Raw genomic sequence first — 24,283 nt, 5'->3', positions numbered from 1 at the left:
CATCTACTACGGTGTTACATAGGACTGCAGGGAACATTTATTACATTATCTGTACTCAGAGTTATCACTGTGCTATCTGTGGTGTTACATAGGACTGCTAGTGATCTACTACAGTATCTGTTAAAAGGGGCGTGCCCGGGGTAGGGGCGCACTTTTTGGCTTGCCCCGGGTGCTGGCAACCCACGCTACGCCACTGGTCCTTTTCAAAGAATGTTAGTTCAGGAAGGAGGAGTAAAACCACCGATAAGTGGAAAAAAGTTAAAAAGATAAAATACCTATACTATGAGAAGTTAGCGACCATATAAACTCATTTAAGTGATTCTTTACTGTAAAAGCAGCGAGACTACAGAGCTTTTTACCAGAGGAGGTTCTGGTGGTGAACTCATGGGGGAAAAAGAAAAATGAGTTTAAGCGGGGCCTGGATGCTTTCCTAGAGAGTAACAATATTACAGGTTATAGATACTAGATTTCTGCAGATTGGCAGTAGATCCAGGACATTATTTTGATTGCTCAAAGTACGGTCCAGAAGGAATTTTTTCCACCAATAATAATAAAAATTGGCTTGTACCTGGTGCTTTTTTTTACTTTCTCTAGATTAACTTTGCAGGACAATAGGTTGAGCTAACCATATGTCTTTGGTAGCATACAAACTATGATACTACGATTAAAGTTTAAAGTGAAGCTTGCGGGTTACATTATTTGTGTAATAAACAACAGTGGAGAGAAAAAAAGCTGAATAGTTGATGCCACGAAGACAACTTGTGTCCGTACGTCCTATTAGGGCACATGGATGACAGAGGAGGGTTCCTGGCTTAGGACCCCCTTTAAAACTGAGAGCAGCTTGAGCTGTGATTGAACTACAGGGGATCCTTTTTTATTCCTTTTAATCACCGCTGTGAGGGAAGTGCTTGGGCTGGCCGAAGCTTCCAATGGCAAAATCATGGGCCGTGGTCTAAAACCACTTTGACTTACCTTTCTACTGACATTAAATCAACAAATTCCAACGTGCCCTGCTCAACTCCCTTCGCCGTGCACGGCATTTGACGCTTCTTCCCTCACTGCGGGGAAATGGGTTCTTTTGTGTGCGTAGCTTACACAGCAGAGATGCCACATACACTCAAGCACCTACCTATCAAACTGTACAAGTAATATATACGCACCTTTTCCTCTGAAGTCGGTGTGGAGACAAGCTGTGTTTGCTGGGTCATTTGTGACAGTGGGAAGGTTAGAAAGGCTGCAGTGCACTGGGACTCATCTATAGCCCCTCTGGAGTTTGCGTCCTCAGTGTCAGATTGCTCTGTTTCATGGTGCTGGAAAACACCAGGGAAAGAAGAGGGGGAAACAGGACAGGTTTGTGCTGACTACAGAGCAGAAACCCAGGGGACTAAAGTGTACCCTCTATGCACTGCAGTCTAAACATACAAGCACAAATAAATGAAAACCTCTGCAAACGGTATAAGAATAAATCTAGTGCTCTACAGGTCATTTTTGGCGGACTGCGCTGCTACTGAAGGCGGGTATACATACAAGTCTGTGCAGCCTATGGTCCGATACCAATGCTCAGGCAAGAATTCTAAAGCTTTATTCAGACATCTGAATTCAAAATCTTCCATGTTACGGCGTAAATACCGCATGTCCAGGCAGGACTACAGAACGGTGATCCGTGGCACACGGGCCTGAATTGTCCATGCCCTGAGTTGGAGGTATGATTTGAACCGTTTATTTCCACGGCCCCATGTGCAGTCCGTTGTACACATGGACAGCGCACAGCGTAAATTACGTTCGTGTGAATAAGGCCTTAGAATGTCCGCTGGAAAGGCTGTAGTAAGCAATTCCTAAGTATGGTAAAAGGGGAGTAAAGTGGTAGGGAAATCAAATTTCTCATAGTTCCACTAATGGCCCACTGGAGTAGAGGGGCATCAGCACAGCGTGAAAGTCCCTCTGCTCTATTACTTTGACAGAACAAAAAAATATTAAATTCTGCTGCCCGCTCAGGGAGAGCAACTGTGTGGAATCTTGTTTCTCCATGACTGCCGTAACTTACGAGTTAGTACTGCTTGTGAAAAGGAGTCATTTCTATAAGAGTACAGGCACACGGCCACTAACCGCACAGCCATACCAGCCCCAGCATCTTACGTAATTAGAGCCAAATTGTTTATTCAGTTTTCAAGGTTAATAGCCACGCAGCTTTGTGGGATGCCACGCAGGTAGTAACAATGAACACCGAACTCACTATTCAGTTCTGATTATTTCATTTGATTCTGCTGCGGCGTGCACGGTTGTGCGGTACTCAGCGGCAAGGTAACCACGTCCCAACCAAAACATGGCTGAACTGTGGAGCTGTCCCCCAACAGAAGTAATTCTAAACATCTAAATCATCTTTTTTATTGTATTACTCCAGTACATCTTTAAAAAAATAAAATAGCAACTTAAAATTTTTTTTTTTTACTGTTTTGGGTCTACCGCTTTCATGCAGAACTATGCACTCCTATGGTTACACAGGCTACAAATATCCCGTGTGTAGTCTGCAGACCCCTGTGGGAGCGAGCAATACATCTCTGCAGGATTACACCACACAAAATGAGACATAGGGAGAATTTACAACAGTTTTCTGCGTTAAACATTTTGGGACATTTGTAATTTTGCGATTTGAAAATCCCTGCCACGGTTTAAAAGTAAAAAGGGAATGGGGTTTAACAGCAGGGGGATTGACAGATGTACCATAACTCACACCAGGAATATGGTATAAATTATGGCACAAATCTACCTGCTAACAGCAGGTGTAGATTTGATTTCTGGCACATCATACTTCAGCATAATGTAGGTTTAACATTGGAGCATAAAATACCACTCTTAGGCCTCATGCACACAGTCATGCCATTTTTTGCGGTCCGCAAATCGCGGATCCGCAAAAAACGGAAGCCGCCTCTGTTGCCTTCCGCAATTTGCGGAAGGGAACGGGCGCCGGCAATATAAATGCCTATTCTTGTCCGCAAAGCGCGGACAAGAATAGGACATGTTATATTTATTTTTACGGGGCCGAGGAACGGAGCCACTGATGCGGACAGCACACGGAGTGCTGTCCACATCTTTTGCGGCCCCATGGATGCGGACCCAAACATCGGTCGTGTGCAAGGCGGTTCATCTTTATGTTAGAAGCACTGGAACAATACAATAAAAAAAATATATGTTGAGTGCAAATATGGCCATAGGCACGAAATAGACAACCATGTCTCTAACTGGGGCCCCCTCAGTGATCACATAATGGCTGTGAGTCCTGCAAATCAAACCTCTGGTTATCACTAGGGAAGATGTGAACAGCTACAGGCCTGCAGCAGCTGCATTATACTACACTGAAGGATTGCCAAGCCGAGTCTTCCAGAGTGGGAGACACTGTTTACATTATAGGGACCACCCTCTATGATGTTCATGATCTCTAAGAGGGGTTATCCTAGTCCTGTGCTGTATATGAATCCTACAGAATGCTGTAAACAATAGAAAATATAGTATATACGTTCTTATATGGTGTAGACAGATCAGGTGAGAACTAGGACTATACACACCCTCTTAATATCAGTGATGGCACTAACTGAGCTGGGGTACTTAAAGTAGTCAGCCAGCATGGAGATTAGGTGGTCGGTAATGCTTGCAATCCGCTGCAGATCCACATCAGGCTCAATAAGATAAGCTAGGGTTTCTGCCCCTTCCACTCTCTCCTCCAGAAGACGTTCTTTGCTGCACATTCGTACCAAACATGGAAGAGTCTGAAAGATTTAGTAAGAGTTCACTCAGTTGCTTTTATAAGAATCCAGTTTATATACATCAGCCTAGTACTGCCAAGATTATGTACCTTGAAGATGCTTTTAACACTCCTGTAGATGTAGCATTGACTTTGTATGGACTTTTTCAAAAACTGCAAGTAACGTTGCTTCACATGGTCTTTTGTGCTTGAGTATTAACCTTCCATGTGCAAGGCACAGAAGTACATTCGCTTTAAAGAGGACCTTTCACCACTCCTGACAGGCCTATTTTAATAGCTTCATGCATTTCCCATGTAATAACAATTCTGGAGCATCTATTCTTATGGCTCTATGTTGTGCTATTCCTGTATTATTTCAACTAGAAGTTATGACTGAATTGCTTAAGAGGTCTGCAGTAAGGGTACAGAGGGGAGGTAACAAGTTGGGGGGGGTGTACCTGCACAGTCTAAAAATGGCAGCACTGATTGAATAGAGTGAGATTCTGCAGGTACACCCCCAACTGGTTACCTCCCCTCTGTACCCTTACTGCAGACTGCTGGTAATTCATTCATAACTTCTAGTAGAAATAATAAAGGAATAGCACAACATACAGACATAGGAATAGAGGCTCCAGAGTTGTTATTACATGGGGAATGTATGAAGCTAATAAAACAGGCATGTCAGGAATGACAGCTCTTCTTTAATGCAAAGTTTTATGCTAATTTTTAAAAGCAAAGAAAGTTTATTCTATCAATTCTAATTGAACCATTGAGTCAAGCCACAATCATGTAAAAGATTCTGCATATTACTTACTTTTAACACAATGCAGTTGTCATCTGTCCTTATAGAGCCTGCTCTACACATGTAGGTTAAGCTGAAAGAACAAGGTCATTATTGAAATGTTCAGAAAATGTAGCACTTGTTACAATCATGCAATGCAACCAACTGAGGGGTGAGCATGGTAGGATGAAAATTTAACTGATCCAAGACTTAGGGACCGATGAACCCAAAGACTAATGTTTAATTTAGGGCCTATCCTCAGGATAGATCCTCAAGGAGATCGGCAGGTATACAACTCCCGACATTCCTGCCAATCAGCTGTTTGAAGAGGTTGCTGCACTCTGGCAGCGCTTAGGCCTCTGCCTAGGTAATGTGACGGCACAATCACATGATCTAGGCGCAGCTCAGTCCCATTTAATTGAATGGGGCTGAGCTGCGATACCAAGCACAGCCACTATCAAATGGACGGCACATGCTTAGTAAATGTGGTATGGCTGTGGCCTTCTCAAACAGCTGGTTATGGGGGTTCCAGGAGTTGGACCCCTGCTGATGTCATAATGATGACCTATCCTGAGGACAGGCCATCAATATGAAAATCCTGGAAAACCCCTTTAGAATGTTTGAAGAATGCACTCTAAATTGTGTGATTTTTTTACATATCATATTTGCTTTTCACTGTACTGTAATGTGGATTATTAGCAGAAAACCTGCTCCGCAGACCTGCACAATTGCACCATTAGGGCATGATCACACATTGTAGATTTGTGACAGATCTAGTGTCCATGACAGAAGACCTAAGTGAAGCTAAATATGAAACTAAAATGAGGTATTTCAGTAGCCACTAGTCTTCCACCTTAACGTGCAAAGCATCATTTTCTTTTGTTTCTAAGCTTTTGCCCTTTTCCCATAATTATTATTGTCTACAATTATTACCATTTTGCAGCTGTTAGTTGCATCTCGATAGGTTTGTCACGCTGTAACATCTTCACAAAAATCTGTGGCAGCAGTTCTCCATCAACCAATACTACACAAAAAATATATAAAAAGACAAGGGTCATCTGTTATTTATGAAGACAATTGTTTATTGTAATCAGCCCCTTAATGGGAATGTGTCACCTATATTTTTTTTCTCTCGGTTAAAATCAGACACGTACAGACATGGACAAAATTGTCGGTACCCTTCCGTTAGGGTCCATTCACACATCCGTGTGCGTTTTGCGGATCCGCAAAACACTGAAACCGGCAATGTGCGTTCCGCATTTTGCAGACCGCACATTGCCGACACTAATTGAATATGCCTATTCTTGTCTGCTATTGCGGACAAGAATAGGACATGTTTTATTTCTTTCGGGATCAGAATTGCGGACCCGGAATTGCGGATGTGTGAATGGACCCCAAAAGAAAGAAAACCCCACAATGGTCACTGAAATAACGTGAAACTGACAAAAGTAATAACTAAAAATCAGCTAATGAAAACCATTAGATGTAATGTAGCAATGAGACCTCATGATCTTCATGTTGCCGTGTAGCCATTACTATGCACCATTGAGAGTTTCACTTAACGAAAATACAAGAATCAAAAAATTGTTCCTCCTTTTATTCATGAACATTATGAGTGACTACCCTGAAAACAAGAAAATCACAGAAAAAACTAAGATAAAAACATCCTGCACGGTATGATATATAAATGTGCGGATGTCACTCGCCATATTATTGAAGGAAATCACAGAAATAAAGTAATTATGCACTTCATAAAGTAGATGCAAGCATTATATATGGACAAAGTCCTCACTCTGATATGATAAAATCTGAGAACCTTAGCCACTGAACATAAAAACCGGCTTAGGTAGGACCCGCCTGACCTGAGACCACCTTGGCGCTTGGTAGGTGGGCACAGATATGTTTCGATCAAAATATATTGGCTAAGGGTCTCAGATTTTGTCCATATATAATGCTTGCATCTACTTTATGAAGTGCATTATTACCTTATTTCTGTGATACCCTGAAAACAAGGAAACTTTTCACGATTACCCTTACAGCCTAAAAGGCAGTGCAGAGTTAGGGTCCATTCACACATCCGTTCAGAGCTGAACCCGGACATACCCAGAATTTCACCCAGGCAGCCCCCCTGACTTGAGCATCGGAGCAGTTCATGCTCCAATGCTCTCCTTTGCCCTGCGCTGAATCGCGCAGGGCAAAAGGCATTTTCTGGAGTTCCGGTGACAAACCGGGCTCTCCATGGGGCTGCCAGGCAGAGGCTTCTGTCCAGCAGTGAGCCCGGTGACGTCACCGACACTGATAGGCTAGGGCAGCGCTAAAGCCTGCCCATCAGAGCTGGTGACGTCACCGAACACACTGCTGGGCAGAAGCCTCTGCCCGGCAGTGTGTTATAGTAAATAAAAGAGGCTTTGCCCTGTGCGATCCTGCGCAGGGCAAGAGAGAGCATCGGAGCATGAACTGCTCCGATGCTCATGTCAGGGGAGCTGCCTGGGTGAAAATGGGGATATGTCCGGGTTCAGTTCTGAACCCAGACAACCCCTTTAATTTTTTCACATGAGCATTCTAACCAAAATGGCCTAGTAAAAGCCACGGAATCCAGGGGTTTGATTAAAAGGGAAATCAAGTAGAAATTTAAGGGTACGGGACACTGTGTGGTTGAGCACATATCCATCTATGGTAGTCAATGACTGCTTGGCTACCTGCAACCGGCCGAGCTACTGTTCCATACCCTAAACTGGATAGATAAAAGTTATATTTTCATTAAAGGGGTTGTCCAGTCTTAGAGCCTATGGTCCTCCCCTGACCCTGAGAACATTATAAAAATAAAAACTCATCAGTCCACCTTTGCTCCCGGAGGCTTCCCATCCCATGACCTCTGTGGCTAATCACAGGCTTATACGCTACGTCAAAGCAGTGAACGGGAACAATGCAACGGTGGGACCGTGGACAGGCGACAAACCCCTTAACTAATTGGGGATATAACCATTCAGTGACCTTTTCTCTACTGTAAATGCTACATGATGCAATAGATTAAGGAGTCTGAGAAACCAATGCAACAACACCTGTGATGGTTTAAAATGCTGCCCAATTGGTTGTAAAAGGCAATTTTGTATATTTACTGCTCATTTTAATAATCTCTTTTTAATTTATGGAGAAATTATTTTTTGTATCAAAATGCACGTTTGTGAAAAGTATGTCCACATCCAATAATGTACAGTAAGAAGAGAACTTGAGTATTTAGAAAAATTAAAGAGCTAACGAAAATGAACAGAGGGCAAGCCACGCAAAAAATATGAAGGCTTACCATTTACAAGGGTCATTGATACCTGGGGATTGTCAAACGCTAAAACCGAAAAGCACTTTAATGCTTGCATGCGTACCTAGGATGAAACAAACAAAGGGTAATGGCCTTCACACAGAAGTGAATTATATATTGTGTTGAGCGAATCGAGCTTCGGATCCAAAATCTGTTGATTAATCCAAGTCAATCGTTTGAATGCTGTACGGAGACCCGTCTCCGTACCTTATTATAATGTATGGGCTCCGGAGAGGTGAAACTCATCACGAAGTCTCGCAGGATTTCGGTAAATAACTGCGACCCTCAATTTTTAAAACTTTAAAAAAAATGTTAAAACCTCGATCTAAAGTCGGCTTTAGTACCGGCTGGTAACTCGGTATTGAAGCCGACTTCGGATCTCCTTACAGCATTAAAACAAAATGTTTTGACCGAAGCCAATTCGGATCTGTATTTAAAGGGGTTCTCCAGGACTGAACTATTAATGACCTATAGGTCATCAATATCAGATCAGATCTTGAGCTCCCATCGCCACTAATGAGCCATTTTGCAGTAGCTCCAACGCCAGAAACAGGTCATGGAACCACATAGTTCCATCTACTGCGTTGTGGCTGGTTCCTGCAGCGATGCGCTCATTCACTTGAAAGGATGGGGCTCTGTAGTTCTGCTGCCGGAGCGACTACAAAACAGCTGAACGAAAAGGGGGCAGAGAGTGGGCCCCTTGTCAATCTGATATTGAGGACCTTATCCTAAGGATATCATCAATAGTTCAGTCCAAGAAAACACCATTAACATGAAAATCCCATTTCTCATGGACTATACAGTCATACATGTAACAAATTCTGACGTGCATAATTCAAGTTACTAATCCAGTATTTAAACATTAAGGAAGAGAGGATGGTTTAATCTTCTGCTTCATTTTACCAGTCCGGAAGTGAACTGGAAGTTGCGACATACAGTACATCATTACGAGTTACATGTTCAGCACTAGGAAAAGAAGTGTCTACAGTCAACATTAGAAACCGTAATGATCAGAAACCCATTAACTTACTTTATATGACACAGACGTAAGCAAATGTGCAATATTCTGGACCACACCGTGATTAAACAAAATTGTCTGATGATCTGGGGCCTGGAACAAACAAAACAGGCATTCAACCAGCACCAGCACAACGCCAGAGCAATTCACCGAAACACAGGATAGCTTCCAACGGCAAACACTAAATAAAATGAAGAATGAAAGCGATAATTACTTTGCAGCAGTGAGCGAAGATCTGGCAGATGTATTCCTGTGAGTGCAGAGATCTGCCGAGCAACAGCATAAGGTGTGGGATCACAGTAGCATCCTAGGAGAGGAAGGAAAAAAGGCAGAGGAAAATAGAGCAATGGCCAACTGATACACAGGGCTGCAAAAATTGGAGTTGCTCATGGAAGTTTTTTACTCATTGGCCTATACTAAGGACTGGTCATCAATGTATTACCCTGGCTGACCTGATCGGGACAGTTATGCGTTGTGCCGTGTGGCCGCGCCTGCTGCTGCACCTCAGCCCTGTTCATCTAAGTGCTTTGCCAAACGGCTCATGTCACACTGCACTGCAGGGCAATTCTGAGGGAATTTTAACAGATACCACCGAGTGGCATTTATCACCCTATAGGCACCCTTTGTGTTGTGGTACACAGATTCTGCTGTATAGAATAGAGCAGTCTGCAGGGCAAACAGTAGATACAGATGAACACTCTTTTGGTCTCTGACTGACCCGTTACATGTGTTGGTCCCATGTTCATATGTGTCCGGATTGCTGAGAAAAATAAAGTTTTATTAAAAGCAAATGAGCCTCTTGAAGCAACGGGGGCGTTGCAGTTACATCCAGAGGCTCTGCTCTCTCTGCAGCTGCTGTGCCCCCTGCACTTTGATTGACTTTAGTATAAGTCAAGGCCAGGCATGATGACGTTTACACTGACTGGCCCTGTCAAAGTGCAGGGGGCGCAGAGAGCCTCTAGGAGCAACGGCAATGCCCCCGTTGCTTCTAGTGGGTAATATGCATATTATAAAAGCTTCATTTTTCTCAGCAATGTGGCACATATGAACATGAGACCAACACAGATGCCTTCAGCTGCCAAGTGCACAGGTAACAGGTCAGCCAGTGTCATAGGTACAAATCTGCTGACAGATGCCCTTTAAAGGGGTTGTACAGCGGTTTTATATTGATGACCTCAGAATAGGTCATCAACATCAGATTGGCAGGGGTTCGAAACCAGGCAACCCTGCTGTTTGAAAAGGAGGCAGCGCTCACTCTCGTCGTCTCCTCTGTAGCAGTGGTGTATTATAATTACAAGTACTTGCGCCATTCAAGTGAATGGAGTGAGTACTTGTAATTACACTCACTTCTGAGATGACGGGCAGTGTAATGAAGAGGAAGTAGCGCTGGCAAGGAGCACTGCCTCTTCTTCGTCAGGGGTGCTGGGTGTCAGACCCTGGACGATCATATATTGATGACCTATCCTGACGGCGCAGAAGAAGCTTTCCCAGTAAATACGGTACACTGACACCAGACATGCAGAGTGAAAAGAGTTAACCTAACACAAACTCATAGGTTTACACCTGTATTCTTTTGTTCTCACCTGAGGTGAAAAGTCTCGCACAACTTCTTTAAGTCAGAAAATCAACTTAAAGCCATCCAAGAAGCTGCTAATTCATGTAACTAGAAAGGCAGCCTGCACAAGGGTGCGTGTGAACACACAAGATCTCCATGAACCTCCATGTGGATTTGTGTGCGTTTCTGCAGCATATTCGCACCAAATTCCCCAATTTGTAATTGCGGACAGTGGTGCGGACTAGATTTGATTTTGCCACAGATCTCACTCTCCTATTGAAAATAGTGAAATCTGCAGCTAAAACCGCAAACATAATTGACATGTTGAGAATTTGGTAATCAGCAAGGCAGGCCAATTTCCACACTGAAAAGCAGAGTACATGAGATTTGTGTAATGTCATACACTTTGCTGGTACTGTACTACACACAGGAATCTGGCCATACACGTGTGCAGTTGGCCTAAGAATGATTTCAAAGCTATGAGGGGGTTATAAAAGGCAGCCATTAGGAAACAGATGTCTCATGATCAGTGAAGACACCTGCCTGAAACCCTAAAATACAATTTATATTTGGATCCACTACTATCTGCTGCTTACTTTGATATATAACATGGCCTAGTTAGAGGAATTGCGTCAGAGCTAGGACCTAGTCCTCCCGGCCACCAAATATTTACCAAGTTCTTTTTTCATATTTTTGCATTTCCTTTTTTTTTCCTTTTATTACTTGTCCCTTAGGCCCCTTGCAGACGAGCGTGTCCGGATGCGTTCCGGTGCATTGCGGCAAACCCCCGCGAGTAGGAATGCAATTGCAGTCAGTTTTGACTGCAATTGCGTTCCGATTTTCAGTTTTTATCGCGCGGGTGCAATGTGTTTTGCACTTGCGTGATAAAAAACTGACTGTGGTACCCAGACCTGAACTTCTTCACAGAAGTTCAGGTTTGGGTTAGGTGTTGTGTAGATTGTATTATTTCACCTTATAACATGGTTATAAGGGGAAAATAATAGCATTCTGAATACAGAATGCATAGTACAATAGGGCTGGAGGGGTTAAAAAAATATTTTAAAAAAATGTAACTCACCTTAATCCACTTGTTCGCACAGCCGGCATCTCTTCTGTCTTCATCTGTGAGAAATAGGACCTTTGATGACATCACTACGTTCATCACATGATCCATCACCATGGTGATGGATCATGTGATGAGCGTAGTGACATCATCAAAGGTCCTATTGCTCACAGATGAAGACAGAAGAGAAGCCGGGCTGCGCGAGCAAGTGGATTAAGGTGAGTGAAATTTTTATTTTATTTTTTTTAACCCCTCCAGCCCTATTTTACTATGCATTCTGTATTCTGTATGTACACAGACATCAGGAGTCCTAACCAGCAGAGGTAAGAGCACTGCTTTTTTCAGGTTTGCGCATGCAGTTCTCTCTGCCTTCTATCCTGGTTGTCAGGAAGTCTAAACTCAGCTACACTGACTTTTTGTAGCAGGACTGATTGATTTCAACTATTAAACTACAAGTGCAGTCAAAACAAATGCAGCTGTTACTCAATAGTTAAAACCAATCAGCCGCACTACAAAAACTTACAGTGTAGACAAGACCTAAAACCCCTCAACCCTTTCACTACCAGAGGACATTTTTCTTCCCCATCTTCCTTGAGCCATAACTTTTTTATATTTTCATTCACATAGCTGTATGAGGGCTTATTTTGTACTTTCTAATGCCACCATTAATTATGCCATAAAATGTAGTGCGAAGCAGTAAAAAAAAAAAGCGTTTTATGGGTTTTGTTCCCATGGCATTTAGTTTGTGGCAAAACAAATTATTTTTTTACATTACCATATTCTGACCCCCATAACTTTTTTATACTAATGTCTACTGAGCTATATAGGGGCTAATTTTTTGCGGGACAATCCATAGTTTTTATTGATACCATTTTGGAGTGTGTGTGACTTTTTGATCACATTTCATGAGATTTTTTTGTGTAAGAGAAGCAATGAAAAAAAGGCAAATCGGGCATTTTGACCCTTTTTTCCATTACGCCATTCGCCGCATTGGAAACATTTTTTTATATTTTAATAGTACGGGCGTTTTCGGTCGTGGCGATACCCATGATGTTTATATATATTGTTATTTAGGTTTTTATTTTTTCTATTATATGGAAAAGGGGGTGATTTAAACTTATGTTTTTTTTTTTATATACTTTAAAAAAATTAAATAAATAAACTTTTTGTGATTATTCTGAAGCTCATGCACGAGCCTATAAAATCAGTTTTTTTTATTTTTCATCAGGGATTTTTTAAATGAGTTTTGTACTGCAGATCTGGTGGCCAAAATAAGAATTGCAACATAAACATAAGGCCCGAGAAGGCGAGAATTTCGTGTGGGTGCATTGCATGAGGTGAACGAATTGCACACGCACTGAATCCAGACCCATTCACTTCAACAGGGCTGTTCAGATGAGCGGTGATTTTCACGCATCACTTGTGTGAAAATCGCAGCATGTTCTATATTCTGCGTTTTTCACGCAACGCAGGCCAAGCAAGTGCAGATGTGGTGCGATTTTCACGCATGGTTGCTAGGAGATTTACTGTATTATTTTCCCTTATAACATGGTTATAAGGGAAAATAATAGCATTCCTAATACAGAATGCTTACTAAAATGTGGCTTTAGGGGTTAAAAAATAAAAAAATATATAAACTCACCTCATCCTGTTGTTCGTGCAGCTGGCATCATCTTCTTTCTTTTTCTCTCAGGACCTGCCAAAGGACCTTTGATGACGTAATCGCGCTCACCATGTCAAAGGTTCTTTGGCAGGTCCTGAAAGAAGAAGAAAGACGACACTGCCGCCTGCGCGAACAGGATGAGTGGAGTAATTTTTTTTTAAAACCCCATAAGCCACATTTTAGTAAGCATTCGGTATTAAGAATGCTATTATTTTCCCTTATAACCATGTTATAAGGGAAAATAATAAAATATACATAACACCTAACCCAAACCCGAACTTCAGTGAAGACGTTCGGGTTCGGTCTGGGTACCACAGTCAGCTTTTTATCACGCGCGTGCAAAACGCATTGCACCTGTGCGATAAAAACTGAACATGAGAACGCAATCGCAGTCAAAACTGACTGCAATTGCGTACCTACTCGCATGATTTTCCCTGATCGCAGACGCAACACATCCGGACCTAATTCAGACACGCTCGTCTGAAAGGGGCCAAAGCCTTGTCAGCGAGGCTTACAGTGTTTAGAGCAACTACCGATGCCCCTATTGGCCATATGGGGCACGGTAGGAAGCCCGAAAGCACGACCTTCCGGGTTTTTGCGCATTTAGATGCCGTGATCTCACTTAATCACGGCATCTAAAGCCTTTAATAACCGCGATCGGCTTTATTTCCAGTCATGATAATTAGCCGCAGGTCTCTGCTGTATGAAATACGCTACACATCGCTCCAGCGCTGTAGCGAAAGGGTTAACAGACAAAGGTCAGACCCATCTCCACGCCTGGCATGTCTAGTTTAAGCTGCTTTCACATATGCCTTTTGGTTTCAGGTTTTGAGATCTTGCAGAGAATCTCAAAACCTGAAAAAAATGGTTCAGTTTTGATTACACATCAGGATGCATCCGTTTCGTTCGGATGCAGTTGTGCGAAATCTAAACGGAACAAACCGGATCAGTCTTTTTAGGATCCAAAAAAACCCGTTCCCATTCACCATTGTTTTTAGTGACAGATCCAGTTTGTCCCATTTCGATGACAGTCGCAAAACGGAATGCAAAACGGATCTCTTTCCATTCAGAATGCATGGGGACACAATGGAACAGTTTTGGCCCGGTTTTGAGATCCTCTGCTAGATCTCAGAAACGCATATGTAAAAGTAGCCTTAGTAAATACTTGCATTTTACACAAAAACGAGATTTTTGTATAACTTACCAGTAAAATCTCTTTCTCGCTCTTTCCTTGGGGGACACAGAAGACCTTGGGTATAGCTCATCTCCCTAGGAGGCGTGACACTAAGTGAAGACTGTTAAGCCCCTCCTCCACAGCTATACCCTCAGCCTGGAGAGAGAGACTGCCAGTTGCGTGTCCAAGTAGTGAGAAAAGGCAAAGTCCAAAAAATTGGAACCAACAAGCCAACTACCCGAAGGGTAAAACAAACTCGGAAACAGTCAGAGAAGAACAAAGAATGGGTGGGTGCTGTGTCCCCCAAGGAAAGAGCGAGAAAGAGATTTTACTGGTAAGTTATACAAAAATCTCGTTTTCTCGCCCAATTTCCTTGGGGGACACAGAAGACCTTGGGACGTTCAAAAGCAGTCCAAAGGGGGAGGGACCACAGCACCAAGGCGAAGCACCCGAAGGCATCAAAAAAACCCGCCGCCTGCAGACCAGGCGGCCCAAGGCAGCATACTCCGAAGCCCGCGTATGCACCCTGTAGAACTCAGTAAGGTGTGCAAGGAAGACCAGTGACCGCCTTGCACAAATGGATGGCCGAAGCCTAAAGCCTCCGGCCCAGGAAAAAACCGACGGCCCTGGCCAAGTGAATGGTGACACCAAAAGCAGGACCCTGCCCTTGGTGCGGCAACCACAACAAGAGCCACTCTGAGAAAGCGGAAGAAAGCCACCCTGGAGGCCGTCAACCCTTTGCTCGGACCTCCTGGAAACATAAGAGACCGAACTCGACAAGAGTCGGAGATCTCCAAGTAAAAACTGCAAGGCCCAAACAACGTCCAAATCGGTGAAGTGTCCGTTCCCGGGGGGGGGGGGGGAAGGGGAGGACGACTGCCTCAATGAAATGAAGGACAAATACCACCTTCAGAAGGAAGGAAGAGACGGAATGGAGAACAGTCCTGTCCTGGGGGAAGACAGAAGGCTCGGAACAAGAAGGGCCGCCACTCAGGCACCCGTCAGAGACACGATGGCTACAGAAACCCAACCGTACAGGACAGAAGGAGTAGAGAGAACTTCTGTAACGGCTCCAAGGAAAAATTGGAGCGCCAAGAGCCCAGTATGTAGTTCCCAGGACGGTACCGGAGGGCAGTACAAAGGAACCCAAGAGCCGCTCCATGGAAGAAGTTCCTGACAGGCCCAGAGGGACGGGGAACGCTGAAAGAGGAAGGACAGGAATGACACTTGATACTTCAAGCAACAGAGTCCCAGCCCCAGGTCCAGGCCGGACTGGAGAAAGACAGAACCATGGAAAGGCAGAGTGGGGGAACGCCCAGCTTCCCACAGAACCCCAGGTAAAGCCCTAAGTCCTACCACAGATCCTGGACGAAAACTCGGCTAGAAGCGAACACTAGCGAGCCCACTAGAGTCGCCTGGGCAAGCGGGTGAAAACCCAATGATCAGGCGCGGACCAGTAACACGGGTAGAACAGTCGGTAGAACTGGTCCCGTCGGCCCCCGAGCAAGGTTGTCCCGTATCCCCCCAGAGTGGGGAAGCAGAAGGACAAACGGACAGGAACCGAAGGGTCCGCCCAGCAACCGCCAGGACAAGACAGGCTAAAGCCGAAGCCAATGTAGCCACCACAGGAAGACAGACTACAGTTCCGGTGTGGGAGATCAAAAGACAATCCTGACCAAATGGTAGTCCTCCCAAGTTACCGAGAAGGTGAATCCAAAGCCGAAACATTGCCTAGAATGGAAAAAACGCAATCTGCACCCAGCGGGAGGACAGAAAGCGGTAGACCCGGTAACTAGGCACACAGCTAGTACAGCCAGTGTGGACAAGGGAGACTGAAAGGAACACCATAACCATCCAAATGAACAAACATGCTCTCCCCAGAGGGAAGGGCAGTGAAGGAACAGCCTTTGAAGCGTGGCCGGAACAGACGCCACATCGGAATGATCTGTACCGAGTGGGAGTCAAACAGAGCCGGCGAGAAAAGGCAGGCGAGACAGAGGCCGGTATAACACCCTCCAACCAAAAAAGGGGGAGTGGGCAACAGAGAGGCCATAGGACAGCTCAAAAGCAGAACACCGCTACACAGAGACGCCCGGTTCACCGCCACGCAGAAGGCGAATACCCTGAAGAACCCAAGGTGGAGGTCCCCCGGACCTGTATAAGCGAGCACCCAAGAGAAGTTGGGTGACCTTCCCAAGAAGAGCGGCCCGAACCTGGTAGCAGATCAGACTGAAGCACCGAGGGCGCCAATCCGGAAAGAATCATACCACACTGCACCAGAATGATCTCCTTAGAGAATAGTGCAAGGCTTGCGGCAATCATCGTATCCCAAGAGAAAAAGAATGTCGCAGGAGGAAGGAGGCTACGTACGAGTAGCCCCGTAAGCAGTGAGAAGGCCAACCCACCTACAGGACGAGAAGGCATACACGGCCCAAACAACGCACAAGAACGTCCGCTCACTGCAAAAATATAACACCGCGAAGAGGGCCAGCCACAGAGTGCCACAGTATCTACGGGAGTGCAAACTGAAAGGAGTTATGCACAAGACTAATATGGAATGCGATGGAACGCAAACTGACCGCCCCGAAAGGGAGGAAATGTACCTGGCAAACTGCAGTGGGCAAGAATGCAAAGGCCTGCCCCAAAAAGGGGGAGATGCCCAAGGCCGGACCTACGTCAGAGAAGTAGGGCATACCATACTTCGCCCAGAAAGGCGCCATGCACATGGCCACACAGTATCCAGCGGAAACGCAGGAGGTCCACCTAGGGAAAAGGGGGACATGCATAGGGCTATCCTAGCATTAAGTGAGTGTGCAACAATTCACCCAACACCGAAATTTCGTGAGAGTGTAACTACTCCGCCAATGAAGGGGAACATGTGCAAGTCCAGTACAGCACATACAAGGACAGCCTTGAATCTTGTGAGCGTGCAAAATTCCACCCATGGAATGAGGGGTGGTCACGCACAAGGCCAGCACCGTATCCAAGGGGAGCGCAAGCGTTCCGCCCATGTTAGAGGCCATGCTCAAGGCCAGCAACGTATCTGGTGAGCGTAGTATGCCGCCCAGAAAAGGAAGGGGGGGGGGGGGATCATGCACAAGGCCAGCATCGCATTCAGGGAGAATGCGAGCAGACGGTGAGAATGTGTGTATGCCACCTGAAGGAGGCATGCCCATGGCCGGCAGCGAATCCAGTGAGAGTGCGTACACCGCCCACGGAAGGGGGGTCATGATGTGGCCGACGGTGGATCCAGAGAGAGTGCATGTATAGGGGTCATGCACATGGCCAACAATGTACAGGCGAGAGAACAACCACCGACCGAGGGAGTGTATGTATGCCGCCACCCGGGAAGGAGGCATGCCCAAGGCCGGTAGTGAATCCAATGAGAGTACATCATATCGCCTATGGAAGGTGGTCATGCACATGGCTGGTAGTGAATCCAGTGAGAGTGCCGAATGCCGTCCACAGAAGGGAGTCATGCCTATGGCAGGCAGCGAATCCAGAGAGAGTGCAGCGTTCCGCCTAAGGAAGGGGGTCGTGCACATGGCCAGCACCGTATCCGGTGAAAATGCAGTATTCCGCCTAAAAAAGGGGGGGGTCACGCACATGATCGGCAACGAATCCAGTGAGAGTGTAGCGTTCCGCCTATGGAAGGGGGGCACGCACATGGCCGGCAGCTAATCCAGTGAGAGTGCAGAGTTCCGCCTAAGGAAGGGGGTCGTGCACATGGCCAGCACCGTATCCGGTGAAAGTGCAGTATTCCGCCTAAAAAAAGGGGGTCATGCACATGATCGGCAACGAATCCAGTGAGAGTGTAGCGTTCCGCCTATGGAAGGGGGGCACGCACATGGCCAGCAGCGAATCCAGTGAGAGTGCCGTGTTCCACCTATGTAAGGGGGTCGTGCACATGGCCAGCATTGTATCCGGAGAAACTGCAGTAGGCCGCCAAAGAAAGGGGGATCATGCACAAGGCCAACCCGCCGTTAGGGAGAGTGCAGTATCCCGCCCAGGAGGGGGGTCCTGCACATGGCAGGCACCATAACTGGAGAGGGTGACGAATGTTGCCTACAGAAAAAACATGCACCTTGACCAGCGCCGTAGCGCGGAGAGGGCAAAAAAACCCCCAGAAGGGGAAAAAAAAAAACCTGGCAGCGCCTATGGAAGGGGGGCATGTATACAGGCAGCACTCTGAGATGAGGCTGCAGCGTCCTGCGCAGCCCACAAGTCATATATATAATAATTATTATTATTTTTTTTTTTTTTTAAACACACAGCCTCACTGAGGCAGATGCCACCTACAGGGCACAGATCCACCCATACAGGCCCATCCTCTGTGGGCGGGGGAACCTCCAGGCGGGAAAAATTCGCGCCTGGAGAAGTTCCAGCCCCCTCCAACAGAGGCCTGAATTTTTGCGGCCTAGTAGGCCGTGAAGCTGGGGCCTAAATTTTTAGCGGCGCCCGGCGAACCGGGGCCGCACAGTATTTAAAGTAGCGACCGGGCCTACGGAGCGGCACATACCGGCCGCGGGTGCCCACCCCGCGGGCCGGAAGAGCCGGGGCCTAAATTTTTAGCGGCGCCCGGCTGACCGGGGCCGCAAGTACTTAAAGTACCAGCCGGGCCTACGGAGCGGCACATACCGGCCGCGGGTGCCCACCCCGCGAGCCGGGGACCCGGATAGAGCGGGATCGTCTTGAAGTGGAACACAAGACTTCGGCGCCCGGCCGACCGGAAGGTTCCGACGGTCGGCCGGGGATGTTGAAGCGCTCCTTTGCAGGCCGCGGTGCCCACCCAGGTGTCCGGAAGTCAGGACCCTGCACCCGGCAGCCATTTTACCCCTGGAGCGGGCCCTTGGCCTAGAACAGCGCTCCATATGATTTCACCCCTGCCGGCAGCTACAACCACCTTTCCCCTGGACCGGTGCCCGTGAGAGCAGGGAGGGTCAGTGGCAGCAAGGCGCGGGCCCTCTGGCCCTGAAGTAGTGGCCGGTAAGAGGGAGGGGGACCCTGAGACCGGGTCTGTGAGGGTGGGACGCCTGCATGACCCCTCCGTCAGGGGCAGCTAGGTGCGGACCTCCGCAGCTCCCTAGGCATTCCTCTTGTAGGAACAAGGGTGCCAATGTCCTGGAGGCCAGGAGAGAGGGAGCAGATGTCGACCTGCGGCAGCCCAGGGCCAGCCTAGGTCTAGCAGGGACAGAAGGGTCCATAGGCCCAGGTAAGGGTCAGGCACGCAGGAGACCGAGGGGGGGGGGGGGGGGACGTAGGGCTGGAGAAGCCAATCTCTCACCATAGCCGTCTTCACCCTCGGTCCGTTCCAGCAGGGTCGCCCCTTCAGCTACTGGCACCGTAGTGGCAGGACGCCGGGGGAGGGACTTGGCGTGCGGGCGACCCTTGCGCTGGCGGGATGCAGGGGAACTGGGCTGCCCTGGTCCACCTTGCCTTCTGTGGGGGAGGCAGCAGTGCGGGTGACCGGCACTGGCGCAGCTCAACCCCGGGAGAACAGAGAGGTCTAGTGCGTCTCTGTTATCCCTGATGATCTGGAACAAAAAGAAAATAAAACAAAGTAAAAATCTAAAATTGAAACAAGGAGAAACCAGCCCTGCAGAGCAGGGAGTGTCTTGCCTCCTTGGACACTAAGCAAAAACTGGCAGTCTCTCTCTCCAGGCTGAGGGTATAGCTGTGGAGGAGGGGCTTAACAGTCTTCACTTAGTGTCACGCCTCCTAGGGAGATGAGCTATACCCAAGGTCTTCTGTGTCCCCCAAGGAAATTGGGCGAGAAAATAACAAATCTGGTTTACCTTTTCTCATTACTCTGTGTTGTGTCGTTCTCTGGTATTCCTCCTGAACATTTATGGATAAACGGACAATGCTGTTTTACCATTCCACTGTCCCTACAGAGGCCTAGTTCACATGTCAGCATTTTGGTCAGCGATTTCCATCAGTGATTGTGAGCCAAAACCAGGAGTGGATCCTACTCGGAGATAAGGTATAAGCAGGGGCGTAGCTAAACACTCATGGGCCCTGGTGCAAGAGTGGGCCCCCCTTCCCTCAGTGCTTTATGGCCAGGGCCAGGGAAGCTCATAGCATTCGTGCTGCCTGAGGCTAAAATTTAAACGGCACCTCCCATGCCAAATTCTCGACTTACTCCCTTCCCTCCAGTCAGAGGTGTAACTTAACCAGGATACACTTTCTTTAATACCGGTGTCTTCTTATTTGGCATAAAGGTCTTTGGGCCCCTTCAGGCTCCTGGGCCCGGTATCGACTGCTACCTCTGCACCCCCTATAGTTACACCCCTGGGTATAAGGGAAAGATCTGCACCTGTTCTGTGTTTTTGGACTGCACCTGACGTGTGAACCAGGCCTGATAGTGTCAGCTGGTAACACCAAGTTGTCAATTAATTCATACACTTCCAGGAGGGAAAACAGAGGAACAGACCGTGGGGCAGCCGCATGCGGATCGCGGACCCATTCACTTGAATGGGGTCCGCAATCTGCATCCGATGGTCCGCACCGCCAGAAACACCATGGAAGCACTCCGTAGTGCTTCCGTGGGGTTCCGATCCATGCCTCAGTTCCGCATCTCTGTGATCTGTAATGCACAAGGCCGGTGCCCGTGTATTGCAGACCCGCGTGCATGTAGCTTAATGAAGAGATCTAAAAGATTTACACCCAATTATAAAGTGTGTGTACTGCTTTAACCACTGGATGGAAAAATAAGATCATGGGGGTATTGGAGCATCTTAAAAAAATAAAAAAGGAGGCGATGGTAGATGGCCACGGCTGCTGCATATCCAAAGCAACACACACTGGTCTGACCTATTCTGCAATACAAGTTTGAATTTATTAGAATTCTATGTCTTTACCTATTGATCACTGCATTTTAAGGCCTCATACACATCATACTATTGTCAGCGGAACCAGCAGACAGGATAATGTGTATTGGGAGCTTCGGACTTTCCCCAGACAGACGAAAAATCGGGCATAGTAAATTTCAGCGCCTGTTCCTTTGGGTATCTGGCAGTGGCTTCCTTCTCTCTCCCCACAGAAAGCACATACACACTCGGCCGAACTGAGCATGCATATGCTGGGAGATAGTTGTTGGCCAGACAAGCATTGTATTGATAAGTATTGAAGGTTATGGGCATCTTTACACTACCCCCTTAAAATAGGAACCAAGTTCAACACAGTTCTGCCTCTTCTCGAAGATATTTCCATGGAAATAAAGAATTAGGGAAGTTCACATGCCTTAGGCTACATGCACACGACCGTTGGGCGTTTTGCGGTCCGCAAATTGCGGATCCCCAAAACACGGATGGTGTCCATGTGCGTTCCGCAATTTGCGGAACAGCATGGACAGCCATTAATATAACTACCTATTCTTGATCGCATAACGGTTATATTTTTTTTTGCGGACCACGGAACAGAGCAATGGATGCGGACAGCACGCGGAGTGCTGTCCGTATCTTTTGCGGCCCCATTGAAGTGAATGGGTTTGCATTCAAGCTGCAAAAACTGCAGCTCGGATGCGGACCAAAACAACGTTCGTGTGCATGAGGCCTTATTCTGACATCTTACATCTGATTTCTCTCTTCAGCCTTGCTCATAGTGTATCAGTGAAAAGAGAAGCTCTTACTGTATACAAAAGTTCCACTGGAGTGACAGGGCTGGTGAAAACTGTACGGAGGCATCGCAAACAAGCTTCAATGAACCGGATGTCTGCAGACAGTAAACCTGAAAATGCAGAGTAATGTGTCTGTCAGAATGAGCAATGCCTGGCAGATCAGTGAGGCACATGAGGCCGGAGAGGCGCAGAGTAAGGTCACCCCTACCTTGCAGCAGGGCTGGGATTATGTGACAGTCTAGAAGGGATTTCACGTTGTTTTCTGTGCCCATGGACAAGCTGCCTAGGACCACAGCACATTCGGTCTTCAATTCTACGCTGGAAGTCTCTTGCTGGAGTAAATATAATAATCTGTCAAAGGAGATCATAATAATAGATTACAAAAAGTACTGTGATGGGCAAATAACGTATGCAATATTCCAATTTCCCAAGTCATCTGTGTATTGACCTAAAGGGGTTGTACGAGCTGAAAAAAGGCAAGAAGGTGTTAAAACAATAAAAGGAACGTATAACCACCGCTTCAAACCCCCTCTCCCCTTATTGACCCGATTAGAGAGACGGCGTGCTACATGCTATGTGACCACTGTAGCCATTCAGCGTGGCATCGCTGGAGCAGAGGGATACTGAATGGCTGAGTATACAATTCTTCTATTGTTTTAATACCATTACTGCCTTTTTCTTATGTTTTTTTCAACTCAGGACAACGCCTTTAATGATGGAATCAAAATTAGCCTCCGAATTTAAGTCATGAACTAGCATACTGAAATTATAGCTTGTAGGATTATTCGCAGAATCCAAGTCCATGCAAAACAGAGAACACCATCTGCACATTAAACGCATGGTATGCTTTTACAGAATCTTTTCCCACAAGACTATGTATCAACCTACTCAGCTCCTCCTGCTCTATAACACACAGTCTGCAGACTGCATTGCAGGTCATGGTGACAGGTCCTCTTTAAAGAAGACCTTTCACCGTTTCTTTGTTTAACTAACCTTTACAAGCGGGGTACGCTCTGCTGATGCTGCTTCTCAGATGGTATCTCCTTCTCCCTGGCTGTGGCACGGTCCAAGTAACAGCCAGGAAGAAGGAGATGTCCACAGAGAAGTGCTGGCGGCTCCTCCTTCCTGACCGATGCCATCTATTAGCATACAGGGCGCCAAAACAGAATGGGGGCACGGCGGAGCTTTATAAAAAAAATAAAAAAGTTATAGCAGCATCAGCAGAGTGTACCATGCTTGTAAAAGTACTTAGTTTAACAAACAAAAACAGAAAAACTGTGAAAGGTCCTCTTTAACCCCTTAAGGACTTGGCCATTTCTTGCAAATCTGACCAGTGTCACTTTAAGTGCTGATAACTTTAAAACGCTTTGACTTATCCAGGCCATTCTGAGATAGTTTTTTCGTCACATATTGTACTTCATGACACTGCTAAAATGAAGTTAAAAAAAATTCATTTTTATTTATAAAAAAAATAACAAATTTACCCAAAATTTGTAAAAAAAATGGCAAATTTCCAAGTTTCAATTTCTCTACTTCAATAATACATAGAAAAACGAAAAAGACCCCAGGGGTTTGGAGAGTGAAGAAGGGGGAACAGTGCCCACCCAATATATCCACAAATAACACCCCTGAGAAATAACTCGGCACAAGCTCCCGAGTACAATGGCAGAATAACAGAAGAAAATGGAGCCAAAAATGCCAGATAATGAATAGTATAAATATATTTTCTTATTACAATGTAACAAGACACAAGTAAAAATGCAATTACATGCATATGATGCCAGAGGACAGGGAACAAAAAGGAACAGGGAAGGAAAAAACGGCGCCACCCTGGGAGGGACATGCTGGTCAAGAATAAATAAATACAAAGGATCAATAGGGATGTGAATGGTATAATAACCTACCCTAGAATGACAAACATATACATGATAAATGGTGAGTCACTAATCAACTGCAAGGAACCAGAAAATAATGAAAATAAAGTAAGTAAAACAAGCAGCTATGGTGGATGGCCGCACTGAATGCAGACCTGGATATCGGTGAACATCCAGGAAAGAAAATGCAGGAGGGACTCACCAAAAATGGACCAGAAGTGTAACAACCAGGATGGCGCTACCCCAACGCGTGTTTCGGCGTGCCTTCGTCAGGGGGTAACGCCATCACTGTGAATCAAATGTTTTAAAGTCTCTCTGAGCCAATCAGGAGCCAGTACTTACTTGTCCCCAGGTGTGTATGCTGATCGGCGCGCGCGCACACTCCAGCGCAAACACGTCCGGCTACCCCGCAGCCGGCGTCCCATCGGGCCACGCCCACCCCACGTGACGAGTCACATGATCGGGCGGAAATGACGCAACGT

At 46.4% G+C, this 24,283-nt stretch overlaps 1 protein-coding gene across 2 annotated transcripts in view; it reads right to left on the bottom strand.

Annotated features, from left to right (window-relative positions):
• ARMC8 (armadillo repeat containing 8) overlaps positions 1-24,283 on the bottom strand; it is a 113,586-nt gene that overhangs the window by 66,971 nt on the left and 22,332 nt on the right. Inside the window, exons 4-12 of one of the 2 annotated variants that reach the window (XM_040441695.1) lie at positions 22,136-22,278; positions 21,940-22,037; positions 9,069-9,161; positions 8,867-8,947; positions 7,825-7,900; positions 5,454-5,544; positions 4,554-4,614; positions 3,564-3,764; positions 1,161-1,310 (exon numbers count right to left, since the gene is read on the bottom strand). In XM_040441695.1, coding sequence (XP_040297629.1) covers positions 1,161-1,310; positions 3,564-3,764; positions 4,554-4,614; positions 5,454-5,544; positions 7,825-7,900; positions 8,867-8,947; positions 9,069-9,161; positions 21,940-22,037; positions 22,136-22,278 — 994 coding nt within the window. The remainder of the gene's footprint in view (positions 1-1,160; positions 1,311-3,563; positions 3,765-4,553; positions 4,615-5,453; positions 5,545-7,824; positions 7,901-8,866; positions 8,948-9,068; positions 9,162-21,939; positions 22,038-22,135; positions 22,279-24,283) is intronic. The other variant, XM_040441696.1, reaches the window with a different exon arrangement.

Source organism: Bufo bufo, chromosome 7 (genome assembly GCF_905171765.1).
Source record: "Bufo bufo chromosome 7, aBufBuf1.1, whole genome shotgun sequence".
Classification (NCBI taxonomy): Eukaryota; Metazoa; Chordata; class Amphibia; order Anura; family Bufonidae; genus Bufo; species Bufo bufo.
Note: the sequence above shows the minus strand (reverse complement) of the source record. Positions and strands in the feature narration are given on the sequence as shown.